This window comes from Condylura cristata, unplaced genomic scaffold (assembly GCF_000260355.1).
Source record: "Condylura cristata isolate star-nosed mole 26May11 unplaced genomic scaffold, ConCri1.0 scaffold00001, whole genome shotgun sequence".
In the NCBI taxonomy this organism is placed as follows: Eukaryota; Metazoa; Chordata; class Mammalia; order Eulipotyphla; family Talpidae; genus Condylura; species Condylura cristata.
Window position 1 is genome coordinate 31,805,634 of NW_004567102.1, and position 16,391 is coordinate 31,822,024.

The 16,391-nt window shown below is 33.0% G+C and overlaps 1 protein-coding gene across 1 annotated transcript in view; it reads right to left on the reverse strand.

The window, feature by feature from the left end:
• The window catches only part of PHIP (pleckstrin homology domain interacting protein), a 113,200-nt gene that overhangs the window by 87,122 nt on the left and 9,687 nt on the right, over positions 1-16,391 (reverse strand). Inside the window, exons 3-5 of the mRNA XM_012730986.1 lie at positions 8,679-8,788; positions 8,420-8,570; positions 8,226-8,324 (exon numbers count right to left, since the gene is read on the reverse strand). Coding sequence (XP_012586440.1) covers positions 8,226-8,324; positions 8,420-8,570; positions 8,679-8,788 — 360 coding nt within the window. The remainder of the gene's footprint in view (positions 1-8,225; positions 8,325-8,419; positions 8,571-8,678; positions 8,789-16,391) is intronic.

A 16,391-nucleotide genomic window follows, 5' to 3' on the forward strand; every position in this document is an offset into this window, starting at 1 on the left:
AACTGAAAAGCAAAATGTAACTTTCCAAGGTGTGAAGCTCAAGTTTTAATTCAGGCATTCTAATTCCAAAGAGTGCACTCTTACCAAGCAGTCTCAGTAGACAAATACTAGGATACAAATGCCAAAGCATGAAGGGAAGGTAACCAGCAGAACTGATTTTTAAATCTGTATCCTATTTCACAAGTTTTCAACAATGAGCATATATTCATCCAGATTAACTTTTTAATTAAATGAAAGTATAGCTCAAACTACCTCTGAACTCCAAGAGCAATATAAAATTTTAAAATGTGCCTTAAAATAGGCCCAGGAATAAAGATGAGAACAATTTAAAATCAATCATAAAAATAAAACCCCTAAAGACTGACTCTATTCAAGTACATAAATGTATACTATATACCGAAAACAGCTTCTGCCTATCTGACATTGGATTGAATGGTACACTACAAAGAAATCCATATCTGGTTTGACAGATATGATAAAATGATACAAAGGGTCATCAATTCAGTTTATGAGTTTTGTTTCTAAAATCTTCCCCATTAGATTACTTTTAGAAAGAAACACATCACAAATAGTTTAGATTCAATATTATTTGGGATGGAGGCATATAAAGAGAAACTTTAAACATTTAATCCAATTTAAGATCATTATTGGAAAGCTTGCAACAAGTCTTCTGAAGCTACTAACACATGCATGTGCGCAAGAAAGTAGATGAAAACCAAGTATTTATAATTTGAGGGTCAGAATTAATCTGAGAAATAATTTAACAAAATTGCTTTATGCCTAAAGTACCATCCTCGATCTATCATAGATAGGTATCTCTGTATCATCCTGCACCAGTAACTAGAAATTGAATTATATACGAAAAAGACAAATTACTATAACGAACAAATAAACAAAATACCCAACTTCAATTAAAGTATGAAACAGTTGCAATATTAGAAGAAAAACCTTGTCAGTTTTCTGTTCACACAAAGAGGGATGGGGAGGTTTGAGAACAGAAGAATAAAAATGAAAATAATTACCTTGGCAATTTAAAAGCCTTAAAGTATTCTCTCATTTTACTGTTACAACTAAAATAATTTAATAGGCACAGCAGCTAACTCCAAATCTCTAAATATTCAAGTGTGGTGGTGAATTGTACCTCCTGTATGAAAGAGACCATGTTTTTAAGACTTAGGGGTTACCACAAAGATGAATAATCTGAACAGAGGAATACAAGTATTAACTGAAATGATAAAAATGAAGAGATGAGTAATCCAAGAGCTAAACAAAAAATTGTCAAGAAGCAATAATTAATAAGCACTTTTAAAAAAGCACACGATATGTAATTACTAGCATTGTAATTTACTAGAATTGCACAATTACTAGATTTGTATTATTCTTTCTCTTTTCTTTCCTGGAAACTAGTTTTATGCTACCTCAAAAAGAAGACAATGCAATGGTATTATTTTCAGTTTAAACAGTTTTATGTTTTTAATATTTTTTAAACTCATTTTTTTTTATAGTTGTATATATGTCAAACATTTTTACTGAAGTTGAGTCAAAACATTGCTAGAACACCTTTATAGGCCAAGAATGGGCTAAGGGCTGTAACAAAGATTTAGTACTTACCTTCATCAAGATTGCTGTCTAGCAGGGAAGAAAGACATGCTCAGAGCAATGAGGTTGGAAAGAGTATATATAGCATTCAAGCAACATAAAGAAGTCAAGAAGGCTAGTACACAGGACGCAAAGGGTAAATGGTAAGAGAAGAAAATGAGAGAGGTAGAATGCTTTTAAGTTATATTAAGCATGGAAAATGTTCCAAGAATAAAAAACTGAAGAGCTGTAGGGTTTCCCTGGAGGCATAGGGGTTAAGTGTCAGTACTAGCACTGCAAAAACCCAGCCAGGGTGCTAACCCACATACGAGGCAGCAGACCTCTCCTGTCTCATCTACTACTTCCCTTAGCAATGTATTTCAGTAAGTCTGCCTGTTCTGCTCCCCACTGTCTTTGGTGAATCATCTCACCCCAGCACCTTTGACCTTTACCTCAGTCCTTCTATACAATAATAAGTAAGTTTTTTTAGAGATTTATTTACTTATACATGGGGTGTCGGCCACAGGTGTGGGGGGTCAAGAGGATTGAGGGAGTAAGAGGATTCACCATAGACAGAGTGGAGAGCAAAACAGAAGGACTGACTAAATACACTGCTGGCTGACAGGAGCAATGGACAGGTCAGGAGAGGTCTGCTGTACCATGTGTATCAACTCCCTGGCCAGGGATTAAGCTGGTGCCACAAGGGCTGCTGATAGCCTCACACTGCTGAGACTTAACCCCTTGCACCACCAGGCTGACCCCTAAATAAGTAAATCTTGAAAAAAAAAAAAAAAAAGATTTTTAGGGAAAAGGAAGTAAGATCAGTAAGATTTACTTTGGGATAATTCCAAGACAATAGGTCAGAAGGGGTATAACTAAATACAAAAGCCAATATGAGGAAGAAATAACAGGACTAGAAATATAAAGTCTTATTTTAGAAAAAATTTAGTCATTTTACCAACAAAATGACTCAGTTTTCTTTATAAGATTAAATGCTTTCTCTCAAATTTAAAAATGTGTCTTACAAGGTAAAACCTTGAAAAACAAAAAAAAACACATTTTATTGTTTTTGGATTCCATTTATTAAGGCATAATTCAAAAGGCTCCTTATTCAAGTTATTAAGTCCGAACGGGTGCTAGAAAGCTAATATATAAAGACATTAAAGAGTGCAGAAAGGTGCAATATATGATAGAAAATTAAATGCATAAGATTAGATACAAAATATCCAGGGATATAACAGAGTTAATAACTACCTTGCTTAAGTTTCAGTTTCTTCACAATAAAGGGGGGGTGATTTACAGTTATAAAAAGCAAGTAAGACACACTATGTTTTATAAATATTATATTAGAATCTATACTGATTCTCTTTAATAATGAAATCTGCACATGTTCTAAAAGTATTACTGAACAGTTTTACTTTTTAATTAAAGACTTTTGTAGAAAATAATTTCTTCCCTATGTCTTCCTTAAGAAAATAACCAAATTGCTGCTCTATTTATATAAGTAACTCAATATGATTGTGAATTTCTCAGTTAAGGTGTCTAGGAGGATGTTCAAGTCTTATAACTTTAAAGGTTGTCCCCTGAAAAAGTTAAAAATACAGAGTTCATTGAGTTAGTATGGTAATTTGCTTTACTTATGCAAATAAGAAATCCAACATCAAAACCAATAATCTATCATGAAAAAGGCGTGATGAAAATTAAAGGAAAACAGTTAATGCTTCCTAATTACCACTGGATTTACCTGATAAAACACATGCGAACACAGATGGTAAAAGCAAGGGAAGATAGCGCTGTATCTATGATCTAAAAACCAACCTCACTCTTTACACCAAAGAAAATGAAAACACTACAAAAGCAACAACTAAACTCACCAAAGGAAACTCACTCAAAATGTATCCCACATTTTTTGTCAATCACAATTTGCAAAAAAATTTAAGCAAACACAAGAAAATATAAATAGTAATGCCTACTTTATGTAGGAACTTCGGCATAATGAATATTAGCTTTATTTCCCTTAAAAAACAAATCTGTAAACACATCAGGAGTCAAAGCAATTAGGGAGACTGGAGGAAAAAGGAAAAAATACCAAAACCTATACCAAATGGAATTATGAATTTCTGGCCCCACCCCTATTTACATTACATCAATTATCTACTGTCGCTTCATTTAGTATTTATTAATGCTGAAAATTGAATCTACAAAGAGCAATAAAACATAATCTCAATCTTTAGGACCCAACAGGATAGCAGGAAGAAGCAAAGTAAGTAAATAGTCACAGCTATGTGATTAAAAACTAAACTAGAGGTAAGTATAAGCACTTAATTTACTGCCCAGAGATATTTAATTGCAAAGGATGGACAAGACATTCACAAATGGACATAAAATGGAGAGGTTGCAGAAAGAAATAAAATACACAGAGACAAAAAGATAAAAGAGAGTTTGGCTGAATCTGAGAACAGTTAAATAATTGTTGAAGGCTAGACACAAAGTTTAAGTGGGGAAAAGGTAAGATTTATGAACCACATTAAAAGATTGATACCAACTTTCAGAATGAGCAGATTCTGAAGTGGTGATAATGACAGGTTGATAATTACTAGAAGAAAGGGTTAAAGTTAAATGTGGTTGTAAGGAATGGAAGCAGTACTCAGTACTATTTGATTGTAAACTACAAAAATAAATTTATTTAAATAAAATTAATCTCAAAAAGTAAAAAAAAAAAAGACTGAGATCATTCAAATTCACTAGGGGAAGGAGGCATGGCATGATAACATTTGCATTTTAGAAAATTTAGAACCATGTTTCTTTATTTTAAACTGGAAGGAATTTTACCTATGCAAATATCTGCAGACAGTTTTGGTTGTTACAACTAATGGGGCATGGGACAGGTTTGCTAGTATTATTTACTAGGTACATAGGCCAAGATGTTGCATGATATTAGCACAGAACAACAAATAATTATCTGGCCCAAAATATAAACAATGGCCAAAGGCTACAAACCCTGGTGTAGAGTTAAATCCTAAAATATAAAGAAGATTGGAGGCAGTAATGACATAACTTTTAAGTTCCAGGAAAGCAGAGACAACGTTCTTGTTTAACCCCTTAACTCCAGGTTCTATCGTAGAGCCACACATGAAGCAGGAATTCAACATTTACTTGGTAAATGAATGAATGACATAGTGCTCCAGATAGGAATTAAAGGCTTGAAATGTGGATGCTAGTAATGATAACGAAAAATAGATTCAAGAGCCTACACAGAGGCCTTATTTAATAAACTAACTTATGATTTATAATAACAAATATCAAGGGATCTAAATTTTAGACACTTTAAAAGCTTCCGACAAATGTGAAAATTATAAATAGAGGTCCAATGGTTTGCATGAAATTTGAAAACACTCGAAGGGAAATCATTTTGTTACATGATCTCAAACAATACTGTAAGTTATAGGAAGAGGTTCTACTAAAAAAAAAACAAAACAAAAAACCAGGACAAATTCAAAGTGTAGTGTGTTATCCTAGAACAAGAAAAAGTAATTAGTGGCAAAAATTGGTGAGATACAAGTTACAAGTTCTGGTGTTTATTATAGTTAATAACAATGCACCAATGTATCTGATACATATGAATAATGCACCAGACTTGAATTTCTCAAATGTACCAGACAATGTAGGATTAGAGTATGAGGGGAAACTGTGTAGGGAGTATATAGGAACACTAAATTATCTGTGCAACCTTTGGGTAAATAATTTCTGATTCCAAATAAAAACATTTTAAAAAATTGTATCTTACATCAAATATGTCCAAATTTGATTATGTGGATCTGCATTAAATATTTAAGTCTATACTTAAGAAAAGCTAACAGGTTAAGGCTTTTTTCTCACACTGAGAATGGGTAACAGACCAAGAGAAGAGCAAATAAAATCTTTAGAAACAATCAGATAGAAAATAAAGAAGAATCTACAAAAGAAGTATGTGGTACTACAAATATTCATGTTATTTTTTAATTCTGATCCATACTCAATGAAAGCTTGAAAAAATATAGTTTATCCTACACAGGGAAAAATTCTGATGAATTTTTCTTTTTACTACCCTCCTATTCACAATTTTATAATAATAAGATACTCAAAACTGCCATCAAAGTGAATGACATGACATTAAACTATGACTAAGATAAGTAGTCATTTTGATTTATATAACTTCTTTTTAATTATTTCAGAAACCATGCTTTTTTTTAAAGCAGGAAAATTTAGTATTTTGGTATAGGTATCTTCTTAACATAAAGAACTAATACTTGCCTGAAAATATAAATTGAAAGGGTAAAAAACATATCTTAAACCCTAAAAACAAAACAGCCTTTCAGAAGGGTACAACCTTTCAGAAAGATACATGTTTGGTTATTAATTCTGTTACCTAAATATACTAGTTGCCTTTCTCTGCTGTGGTACACAAAACTCACTGATTAGTACTGTCATATTTATAACCCCCCATATATCCATTGTCAGCAATATTTACTGATATGACAACAATCTGGCTTTAAAATCTCACCTAATTGTATAAGTACTTGGTATCCTCCTTCAAAACATACCAGTACCAGTCTCCTTAAATAGCCAAATGTTGCAATTTCAAACTGATAATTATGGAGACTAAGCAGTGATTTCAGTTTATGTTCATTCTCCCTAAATATGTCACCTTGTTCAAGTCATCAAACCTTACTATGTTTCCAGATTCTTTTTTGTAAAGTAAGAATAACAGTTCCTAACTCCAGACTACTAAGTCTTAAGAGAACATAAATGGAAAATGCTTAGTGTAGTGCCTGGCACACAATAATTACTCACCTAGTAAGTTTTAAGAAGAAAGTAAGTTACTATGAATCATTCTTAAATTTTCATTGCCATGGGGATGTCTAACAAAGTGCTGAAAGAAAATATATCCCCTTATTATATAGATTTTGAAATTTTTCAAAGATGATACTTTTATCTATAGGGGAAGCTTCTATAATAGTTTAGATTTTAGGTAAGATTTTAAAGCCAGGTTGTTTTCATATCGGTAAATACTGCTGACAAATGGATATATAAGGGCTTATAAATATGACAGTACTAAACACTGAGTTTTATGTATCACAGCAGAATAATGCAACTAGTATATTTAGGTAAGAGAAATCATAACCAAATGAGTACCCTTTCTTAAAAAACCATCCTACCTTTTAGCATAATTTTCTAAATGTAAATATATTCTAGTGTCTCAAATCATTTGCTGTTTTAATAGCCATTTATCATATAAAATTATATGTGGAAATCATTATTTAACCATGACAATCACATATTTAAAGTAAAAATAAAACATGGCCATTCATAACTGGCTACAAGTATCACATAGACTTTGGAAAACAGGTGAGAGTAACAATACAGAAGGATCAGAAAGACAAAAAGGTGTAAAATATAAAATTGAGGTTAACAAAAAAGACAAAATGAGAAAGCCCAGTATCCGTTTAATTGGAGTCCCAGGGGAGAAATGAGAGACTGGCATAGAAATAATTTAAAAGCTAATGCTGAAAATATTTTAATGCCAATATAGGTTCAAGAAACCTAATAAATCTCAAGCAAGATTGGAACACCAGCATCCTAAGAGCAACCAGAGGAAAAAGATTACCTTCAAAGTAACCAATTTAATAGATTTAAACATAAATATAGAAAACTATACATAAGAATGAGCTATCCAAATAAAAGACAGACTTTCATCATGTATTTTTAAAGTCACTTTTATTTTCAAGTTATGGAAAATAAGTGACTACAAAGAGGTTCAAAGTAAACAACAGAAATAACTATATAAATACTAAATGAAAGTTAAACAAAACTGTAATACTGAAATCAGTATACTAAGTCCCAAAAAAGGGAAGAAGTGATTAAAATTTGGATAGCTGGAAGAAAGAAAACAATATTCCTGGCTAGGCAGGATAGAGCGGGATAGAAGACTATGACTAAAATATGAAGGTCTCTGAAAATCAGAAACTGAGACTTGATGTAAGATATGACAAAATAGCTTAAACCAACCATTTATACATACAACATAGCAAAGGTAAAATAAATAAGATTAATATTATAGTGTTATATAGTATGACCTGGAAGAGAAGTCTTGAAAACCATAGGAAGATTAAAGGATGCCACAGCAACCCAGGTGAGGACAAGGGCTTGTAAGGACAAAGGCTTCATAGCAAGAGAGGTAAAAGGGATGAATCTAAGGAGGTGTTTCAAAAGGAAGATTTATCTGCATTAGTTTTTCTTTTACGAAATTTTTTTTCCTTTTACGAAATTTTAAAGGTTAAAAAAATATAGCATGTAAAGTAATAATCACACTATCTTTGTTTATCCCATTGTAATTAATTTGTGCGATAGTATAGTTGCCTACTCAATCAACCTAACAAATATTTTATGAAACAATTTATGTTAGAAATAAAATAACAATGAGCAAATTATCCTGCATTACAATATACACAATCTGTTACAAATTATTACTTCTTCATTAAGATTACCAATGGATTATTAATGGATACAATATGAAATTCTCCAATTAACAAAGTAACACATAAAAAAATTCTGAAAGTTATTTACTAAGAAGTTATCTACTTCTATAATGAATTCAAAGAACTTACCGATGCTGGGTGGGCTACCATAGTTAACTGGTGACTCAGGTGGTCTTCCACAGTGCAATGCGGCCAATGCAGATCCTTTCCACACAACATGTTTGCAGCCTATTAAACACACATATTTTTATATATCCAAAGATGTGGCAAAGAGAAAATGTGAGAGGAAAAAATGCCTAAATTTGATCAGGAAATGTTCATACTTTTATTTGTGCGTAACAAGGACTGTCTTCCAGCTCCCAATAAAGTTTGTACTCCAGGAACACTCTGTGGAATTTCTTGTTCAAGAAGAGGTCCTAGTCGATGACATATTTGCAGCAAATGATCAGGCGCTAAATGTCTGTAATATTTCACCTATTATGCGAAAGACATGTAAAATATTTGCTAAGTGATACAATTCCTTATAGTAAATAAAATACATTTTTAAAACAGAGTAGTTTGTTCTAACTTGACATTTCTTACTTGAGGAAAAGGTTCACAATTACTCTCTGAAACCACTTGACTCAAAATAAAACAGCTACCTGAACCATCACATACTCCGCTGATAAAAAAAGTTAAAGAATTAATGTAACCTGAATATAGAAAGTTGTAAATTAAAAAAATGCTAGTCAATGCAAACACTAAACAATGAAAAAATATAAAGCATTATAACCTAAAAGCCTGCTTCTTCAGTTTAACATTTTACAAAAACTTAAAACCTGCAATCATCCAACTATAATACCTAACAAATGTTTTAAATCTTTGGTATTAGAAGAATTAAGGGTTAAAAAAACTTAATAGTTGCATTTTCTCATTACAAATCTAAAATTTGTTATACAACACCTATGCTGAATTCTATAATTTTTAAAAAAGACTTATCTGTTAATCATACAAGAACTGGGTACAGGCCAAAGACGTGGGAGTAGAGTGTGGTGAAAGGATTCACCAGAGACAGAGTAGGGGGCAGAACAAGCGGACTAACTGAAATACACTGCTGAAGGGAGAACAGTGGGCAAGACAGGAGAGCTCTGCTTCGTCTTGTGGGTCAGCTCCCTGGCTAGGATCAAATTCGTGTTGTAGTGACTGAGGATACCGTCATAGTGGTGCACTTTAACTGCTTGAGCCACCACAGAGGTGCCTGAATTTTATAAATAATTTACCAAAAATAGAAAGGTCAAATTCAACTGTTGATTTAATAAACAAATATTTACTATAAATCAACTTACTCCAAGTCTTTTCATTTTTAAAAGTAATTTCAAAATCAATTTATGCTAGCATATGAAAAAGCAAGATATAAAATGCTTACACTTTTATTATCTATCCTGGAGTCTTTTTGTAAATAGGCATTAGCATAATGTATTTTCAAGAGAATTACAGAAAATGAGACCTTTTTTTTTCACTTTCTATTATAAGTTATCAAATTACAAAAACTGTCTCACTGTAGTACCCAAACACTACAGTTCAACTGTTCTCAAAGTACACTGAGTAGCAGTGAGGGTCCCTCAGGAAAAAGTCACAAATAATATTAAAATATCACTGCCTATTAACTCTCATTTTCATATGAATGTACGGTGTTTTCCAGCTGCCACGTGACATACCAAGTCATAACAGAATTAATGCACAATCAGATACAAGCTTTAGCTCTTATATTAAGCCAAACATAAAAGATTCGCAAAATCTACGATGCCAACCTAATCAGAAATTTGTTTTAGAATTGTTATAAACATATTACCGTGAAGTGGATTATTGTATTATTTGATGAATTAAATATTTTCAAATTTGTTCTGATTTTTAAAATGTCAAATATGAATATAGATTACAATCTATATAAATAAAGGAACAGCAATAACTTTCATAGTGTAGAAGGGTTTTGAGGCCCAAAGTTTGTGAGTTGCTACTCAAGATTACTTAGTAATAGTGATTACTACTAAGATTTCCTTATGAAAAGACTTACTTGGAGGGAAACAAAGGGTTAAATCATTTCATTCCATCTTGCAGTATCTGTTAAACTCTTAATTATAGGAGATCATAAATAGTATTTTTTAAAGATTTATTTATTTATTCATACAGAACTGGGGTAGAGGCCAGAGATGCAGAGAGTGAGAGGATTCACCAGGGACAGAGTTGGGAGCAGAACAGGCAGATGGACAAAGTACACTGCTGAGGGAAGCAGCGGGAGGGTCAGGAGAGGTCTGCCACGCCATGTGGATCTCCTCCGGAGTAGGCAGGGATCGAACCCATGCTAAGCTTCTTAGTGCAGTGCTTTAACCTGCTGCGCCACCAGGGAGGGCCAGGAGATCATAAATAGTATTTTTAAAAATTTGACAAATATGTACTTCTAACTGATAATATCTTAATAACAGACTCCTGTCAGAAACAAAAAAATGAAGCTGTATCCTCACAGTAAGATAATTTAAAACAGTAAAGCTTGGCATAAAGTATTATGCCAGATGATGTGTAAATATCGGTACAATTAATACTTATGGAAAAGAGATTCAAATACAAATTATACATGCTACCATCTTCAGTTGAAGATTCACAGCACAGTAACATTAAAGGCCCTGAAAAAAAATGATGAAATTAATCCATTTAATTTGGTTCACTGTACAATTTCCCAAACTCATTTAACTATAGAAAGCCTTTTATCCTAATAATACCATCTTTTCAAAACATACTTTTCAATAGCTAGTATATGACTGGCTAAACAGAAAACAAAACAACTACATTTGGCTAAGTAATGAAATTACACCAAAATATAAATTTTTAGAATTACAATAGTACTTAATCTTCCATTTAAAAAATATATATAAAGCTTAAAAGAAAAAGACTAGAATAATTTAGGGTCCTTTAGTTTTTTGGTTTTTTTTTTGTTTTTTTTTTAAAGATTTATTTATTTGTGCATATAGAACTGGGGTACAGGCCAGAGGCTCAGGGGCGGTGAGAGGCTTCACCAGAGACAGAGTGGGGAGCAGAACAGGTAGACTGAGGAAGTACACTGCTGAGGGGAGCAGTGGGCGGGCCAGGAGAGGTCTGCCACACCATGTGGTCACCTCCGGGGCAGGCGGGAATCGAACTCATGCAACTCATGCGGAAGCGGCTTTAGATTCTCAGTTCTGTGCTTTAACCCGCTGCGCCACCAGGGAGGGCCTAGGGTCCTTTAGTTTTTAACTTGTATATAATTATTCTAATGTGACTTCTTCAAATTGACCAAAATTCCTTCTTAAAATTTTAACCTCAATAAGAAAGTTCTTCACTTATTAACTTTAGTTTCATGATGTTCTTGTTTTACGGTATCTTACAAACTACCTTTCAGGTAGTGGACTGAAAATTCTTATTACATAATTATACCTTTTAATCAAATACTATAAATCAATTTTTACCAACTAAATCTTTTATAAATTTCAATTTTTCAAACTCAACTTTCATTTTAAAGTTAAAAGAAACACTTTCAATAATTAAACTCCTCATGTTTTCTTTATACAAGTTGATGCTGCCTATAATGGAAATCTTTTCTTCATCCACACATCTCCACACCTCATTCTTCCTCACATCTCAAGTCTATTCCTCAATGACTTCCATTACTTGCTATACCACCCCAAACCACCTTTTGGGCATTTTATTTTTATATTTCCATAGCACATTAAACTCCTTCCCTTATACTATGCCCCAGTATTTCATAGAATATGTATTACACTGAAAATAATGTGATCCCCAAATCTCAGTGGAAATCTAATGAAAGCTACCATCCTTTTCTCAAAAAAATATATGAACAAATCTTAAAATTACTTTGCCCTGTGTTAGGAGTTCAAAATAAAATCCCTGAACTATATTAAAATGACTGATTTACTTGTCCAGGTAATACGTAAAAAAATGTAGGATTAAATCTTGTTTACCTATATACCCACTACTTAATGCAGTGGTACTTAACAGCTAAATGCTTACGAAATCATTAATTCGATTTATAAACATAAGAAACTATCCCAAAACTATGGGATTTTCCTTTTATCAACAATAAATAGTGAAGGCTCATTCAGGTCTGGGAATCCTAGAGCCTCAATACATTCCAGACCCTTTTCTCATACTGTAATCTCTCTCTGCACAATCTGTACCAATTATTCTTAAAGTTGTATCAACAGCATAAGGCTTACATATCGAATTTTCTAAAAGTACATCTCTCGTTGGTGTTCCAAAGCTTTTCAACTCAAAATAGACGAAAATGAACTCATGACCCTCATGCCAACACCATAAAAAAATGTCCCCTACCTTGGTCAATGACAATATCCAGCCTCAAACCACATTATTTTTTTAATGCTGCCCTTCCCTCCCTGCCATAACCTGTTTGCAGACCCAAACTAAATTTTTTTTTTGCTATCTTTAAAGGCATCTGCCAAATTTCATAATAACAGCCAAAGTTAAAGTCATCTCTGTAATAAACTCTCATCTCTTCCACATTCATTCATGCCTTCTATTTCATTCAAATCTATTCTCTACATCCAAATGCTCCTTCCAAAACCTGTTTTCTGATCAAGCCACACCAATTTCAAGCACTTCTGAAACTTGCTTGCTCTTTACGGATCCACATCCTTAACCTTGGTCAACAAATCCTGAAATGCATGTATGGTTCATTCCTATTTCTCTGCTTCGTCCAGAATTATATACCCTCCATACTCTACTTTCCACATTTTGATATGGTGGCCTTCTTTAAAGCTCTTTGCCTAACCTTCATCCCCTTAGGCTTTCTCCATGTGGTACATTATATGTATTTCCCAAAACATCCTTAACCAGACCAGTCATCTACATCTTCAGATTTCCACTATTAACATCCTTTATTTTGTGTTTCCTCATTGAGTCTAACTGTTACCTTGGTACACACACTCTATGACTTTTCCTTAATTCATGTTATCACTTATTATATTTAAGATTATACATTTTAAAATGTGAGAATTTAATCAACAGATGCTGTGAAAACTTTTGAAGTCCAGCATTCATTTATGATGAAGGTCCTTGAAACTCTAGGAAAAGAAGAACATAGCTCAACTTAATAAAAGCCTACATGACAAGTAACACATAGCCAATACATTCTTATGATTAGAAACTAAAAGCCTACCCTTGATCTGAAACAAGACAAAGATGTCCATTCTCACGACTGCTTTTCAATGTAATATTTGAAGTCCTAGCTAGAGCAATTATGCAAGAGAAAGACAAACAATGAATCCAAATAGGGAAAGAAGTAAAACTATCACTATTCGCAGGTGAGATGATAAGACATAGAAAGAACACTAAGAAATCCACAGAAAACCTAATTAAAATAATAAACACACAAACAGTAGTCTTCCTATGTGCAGTGTATCTGAAAAGGAAATCAAGAAAACCATCCCATTCACAATTGTACCCCAAAAAATGCACAGAATAAACCTCAAACAAAACTATAACAGTGATGAAACAAATAGAAGATGTAAAAAAATGGACATTCCCTGCTCAAGGTTGGCAAAACAACTAATAGACTCGACGCAATGCCAATAAAAATCTCAATAGAACAAATAGATAAAATTCACATGGAACCACAAAACCCTCGAATAGACAAAGCATTCCTGAAGTATTACACGCCCAGACTCCAAACTACACTACAAAGCCCTAACAATTAAAACAGCATGATAATGGAACAAAACAGACACACAGACCAAAGGAATCGAATTGAAAACCCAAACATAAAGCCACACATATATGGACAACTGACCTATGGCAAGGGACCAAAGAATATGCACTGAAACAACGATAATCTCTTCAATAAATGGGGCTGGGAGAACTGAACCCTAGATGCAGAAGAAACTAGATTTTTACCTCACACCATACACAAGTTATCAATTCAAAATAGATAATAAAAGACCTAAGTGTAAGACCTGAAAGCATAAAATACATAGAAGAAAACATAGGCAGAAACCTATAAAAACCTATACCTCAAAGCAAAGAAAATGAAGGAAAAGAAACAGCTGGGACTACATCAAACTAAAAAGCTTCTGTACAACAGAAGAGATGAAGAGACACCCAACAGATTGGAAGAAAGTATTTGCATTCCACAAACCTGCAAAAGGGACTGATATCAAAGACTTATAAAGAGCTTACACAACTCAATGAAAACAAAATCAAGAACCCAGTCAAAAGTAAACAGAAGAGCTAAAAAGACACTTCTCCAAAGAGGAAATGCAGATAGCCAATAAGCACATGAAACAATGTTCAACCTTACTTATAATGGGGAAAATGCCAATCAAAACTACAATGAGGTATCACCTCACACAAGTAACAATGGCACACATGAAAACAAATGCTGGTGAGGTTGTAGAGAAAAAGGAACCCTTTTACATTGTTGGTAGGAATGTAAACTGGTCCAACCACCATGTAAAACTATTTGGAGGAATCTCAAACTACTAAAAATGGATCTACCCTATGACCCAGCAATTTCACTAGTATGAATCTACCCAAAGGACGCAAAAATATTAATTCAGAATTAACCATTCACTCCTTTGTTCACTGCAGCAATATTTACAATGGCTAAAATATGGGAACAACCTAAATGCCAAAAACAGATGACTTGGTCAAAAAGATGTAGTATATATACACAATGGAGTATTACTTAGTAATAAAAAATTATCGATAAACATAGGCCATGTGTGGCAACCTGGATGGAGTTGGAAGGGATTATGCTTAGTGAAGTAAATCAGAAGGGAAAAAATATATATTACCAGGTGGTTTCACATACAGGAGGAGCATAGGGAGGCCATGCAAGGGAAAAGGAAAAAAGACAAAACTAGCAGGCAAATTAAAATAGAAGACATTTGTTAGAAGAGGCAGAAAGGTAAAAATGGGAGGGAGGAGCACAATTGTCTAAGGTGATGATTCAAGGGTGTCTTGGTGGTGGTAATTTTATGGGGACAACATCTGAGAAGTCAAACTGTTCAAAAATGAACAGTGATATAAAAATATAGAAAGAAAAAATACATAAAAACGTAATGATTTAATGCTGTCCCTCTTAACTTCACCATAAAGTGTATGAGAATAGAGACCATGTCTGTTATAGCTCAACTGCAAGAGATTCAGACATACACACACCTATTATGATCTTAACAAATCTTTGTCTCTTGTAGTTTTACCCACATTAGTCATGAATAGTAATCCTTATCACTACTTAAATGCAAAATAAAAACATGAAAAACAAATAGTTCATTTATAGTTTTACATTATTTTTAATTTTCAAATTAGTTAAGAACCCCAACATCTTTATTAAGCTTTTTATAGTCTGAACTTTTACTCTACCAGTAAACAATTAAGATGAAAATGTGAAATGATATCATAATGAAATCCTTTATACATACTGCCTAAATTTGGATTCTTAGCAACTAAACACTATTATTTGGAAAGAACAAAACTGACAACTTCTAATATACCCATCACTTTCCGTGACCAGAGCTTCTTTCAGTCTCTTAAGATATTCCAAACCATAAAAGGAAATACCAAATTATAAACTGTGATCAATACTAATAACAAGGATAATACACACTGGCTGCACACTAAATACCAGGCCTTGTGGTAAGCGCTGCATGTAAAAGTACTATTAATTATTTTAACCTGAGTTGCACACTCTATTATTACAACAAGGAAATTCTGGTACAAAAAGACAAAACAAACTTCCCAAGATCACATGCTTTTAGCAGCTAGTTATGAGAGTTAAACCAAGGCAGTTTTACTTCAGGACAAACATACACTACTTTGCTAATTACCTACTGCTTCAAATATATGTACTTATCAATGTGCAAGGAAGCTGTTACAATAGACATCTTGTATAGCTTTCAACATACATGAAAGAAATAGTCAGAAAAAAGAACTGTTTTAAAGGTCACTTTCACTACTAAAGCAAACTAGCCCCAATGTTTTAATTCCTATAGGTAAATGGGAACACCAAAAAAAGAGAAAAAAATCTAAGAACAGAAGTTAAAAATAAAACTACAATATAGCAGCAATCCTAAGTATCTTCTACTAAAATAAAGGAAATCAATGTAAGATTAAAATTTTAAATTCTTAAAGTTAGAAGCAAGTTTAAACAGTAAAATTAAAGGGTTAATAGCATAAAACTCATGTTTACAACTAATAAAAAGTAACCCAAAAAAATACATATTTAGGCCCTCCCTAGTGGCGCAGCGG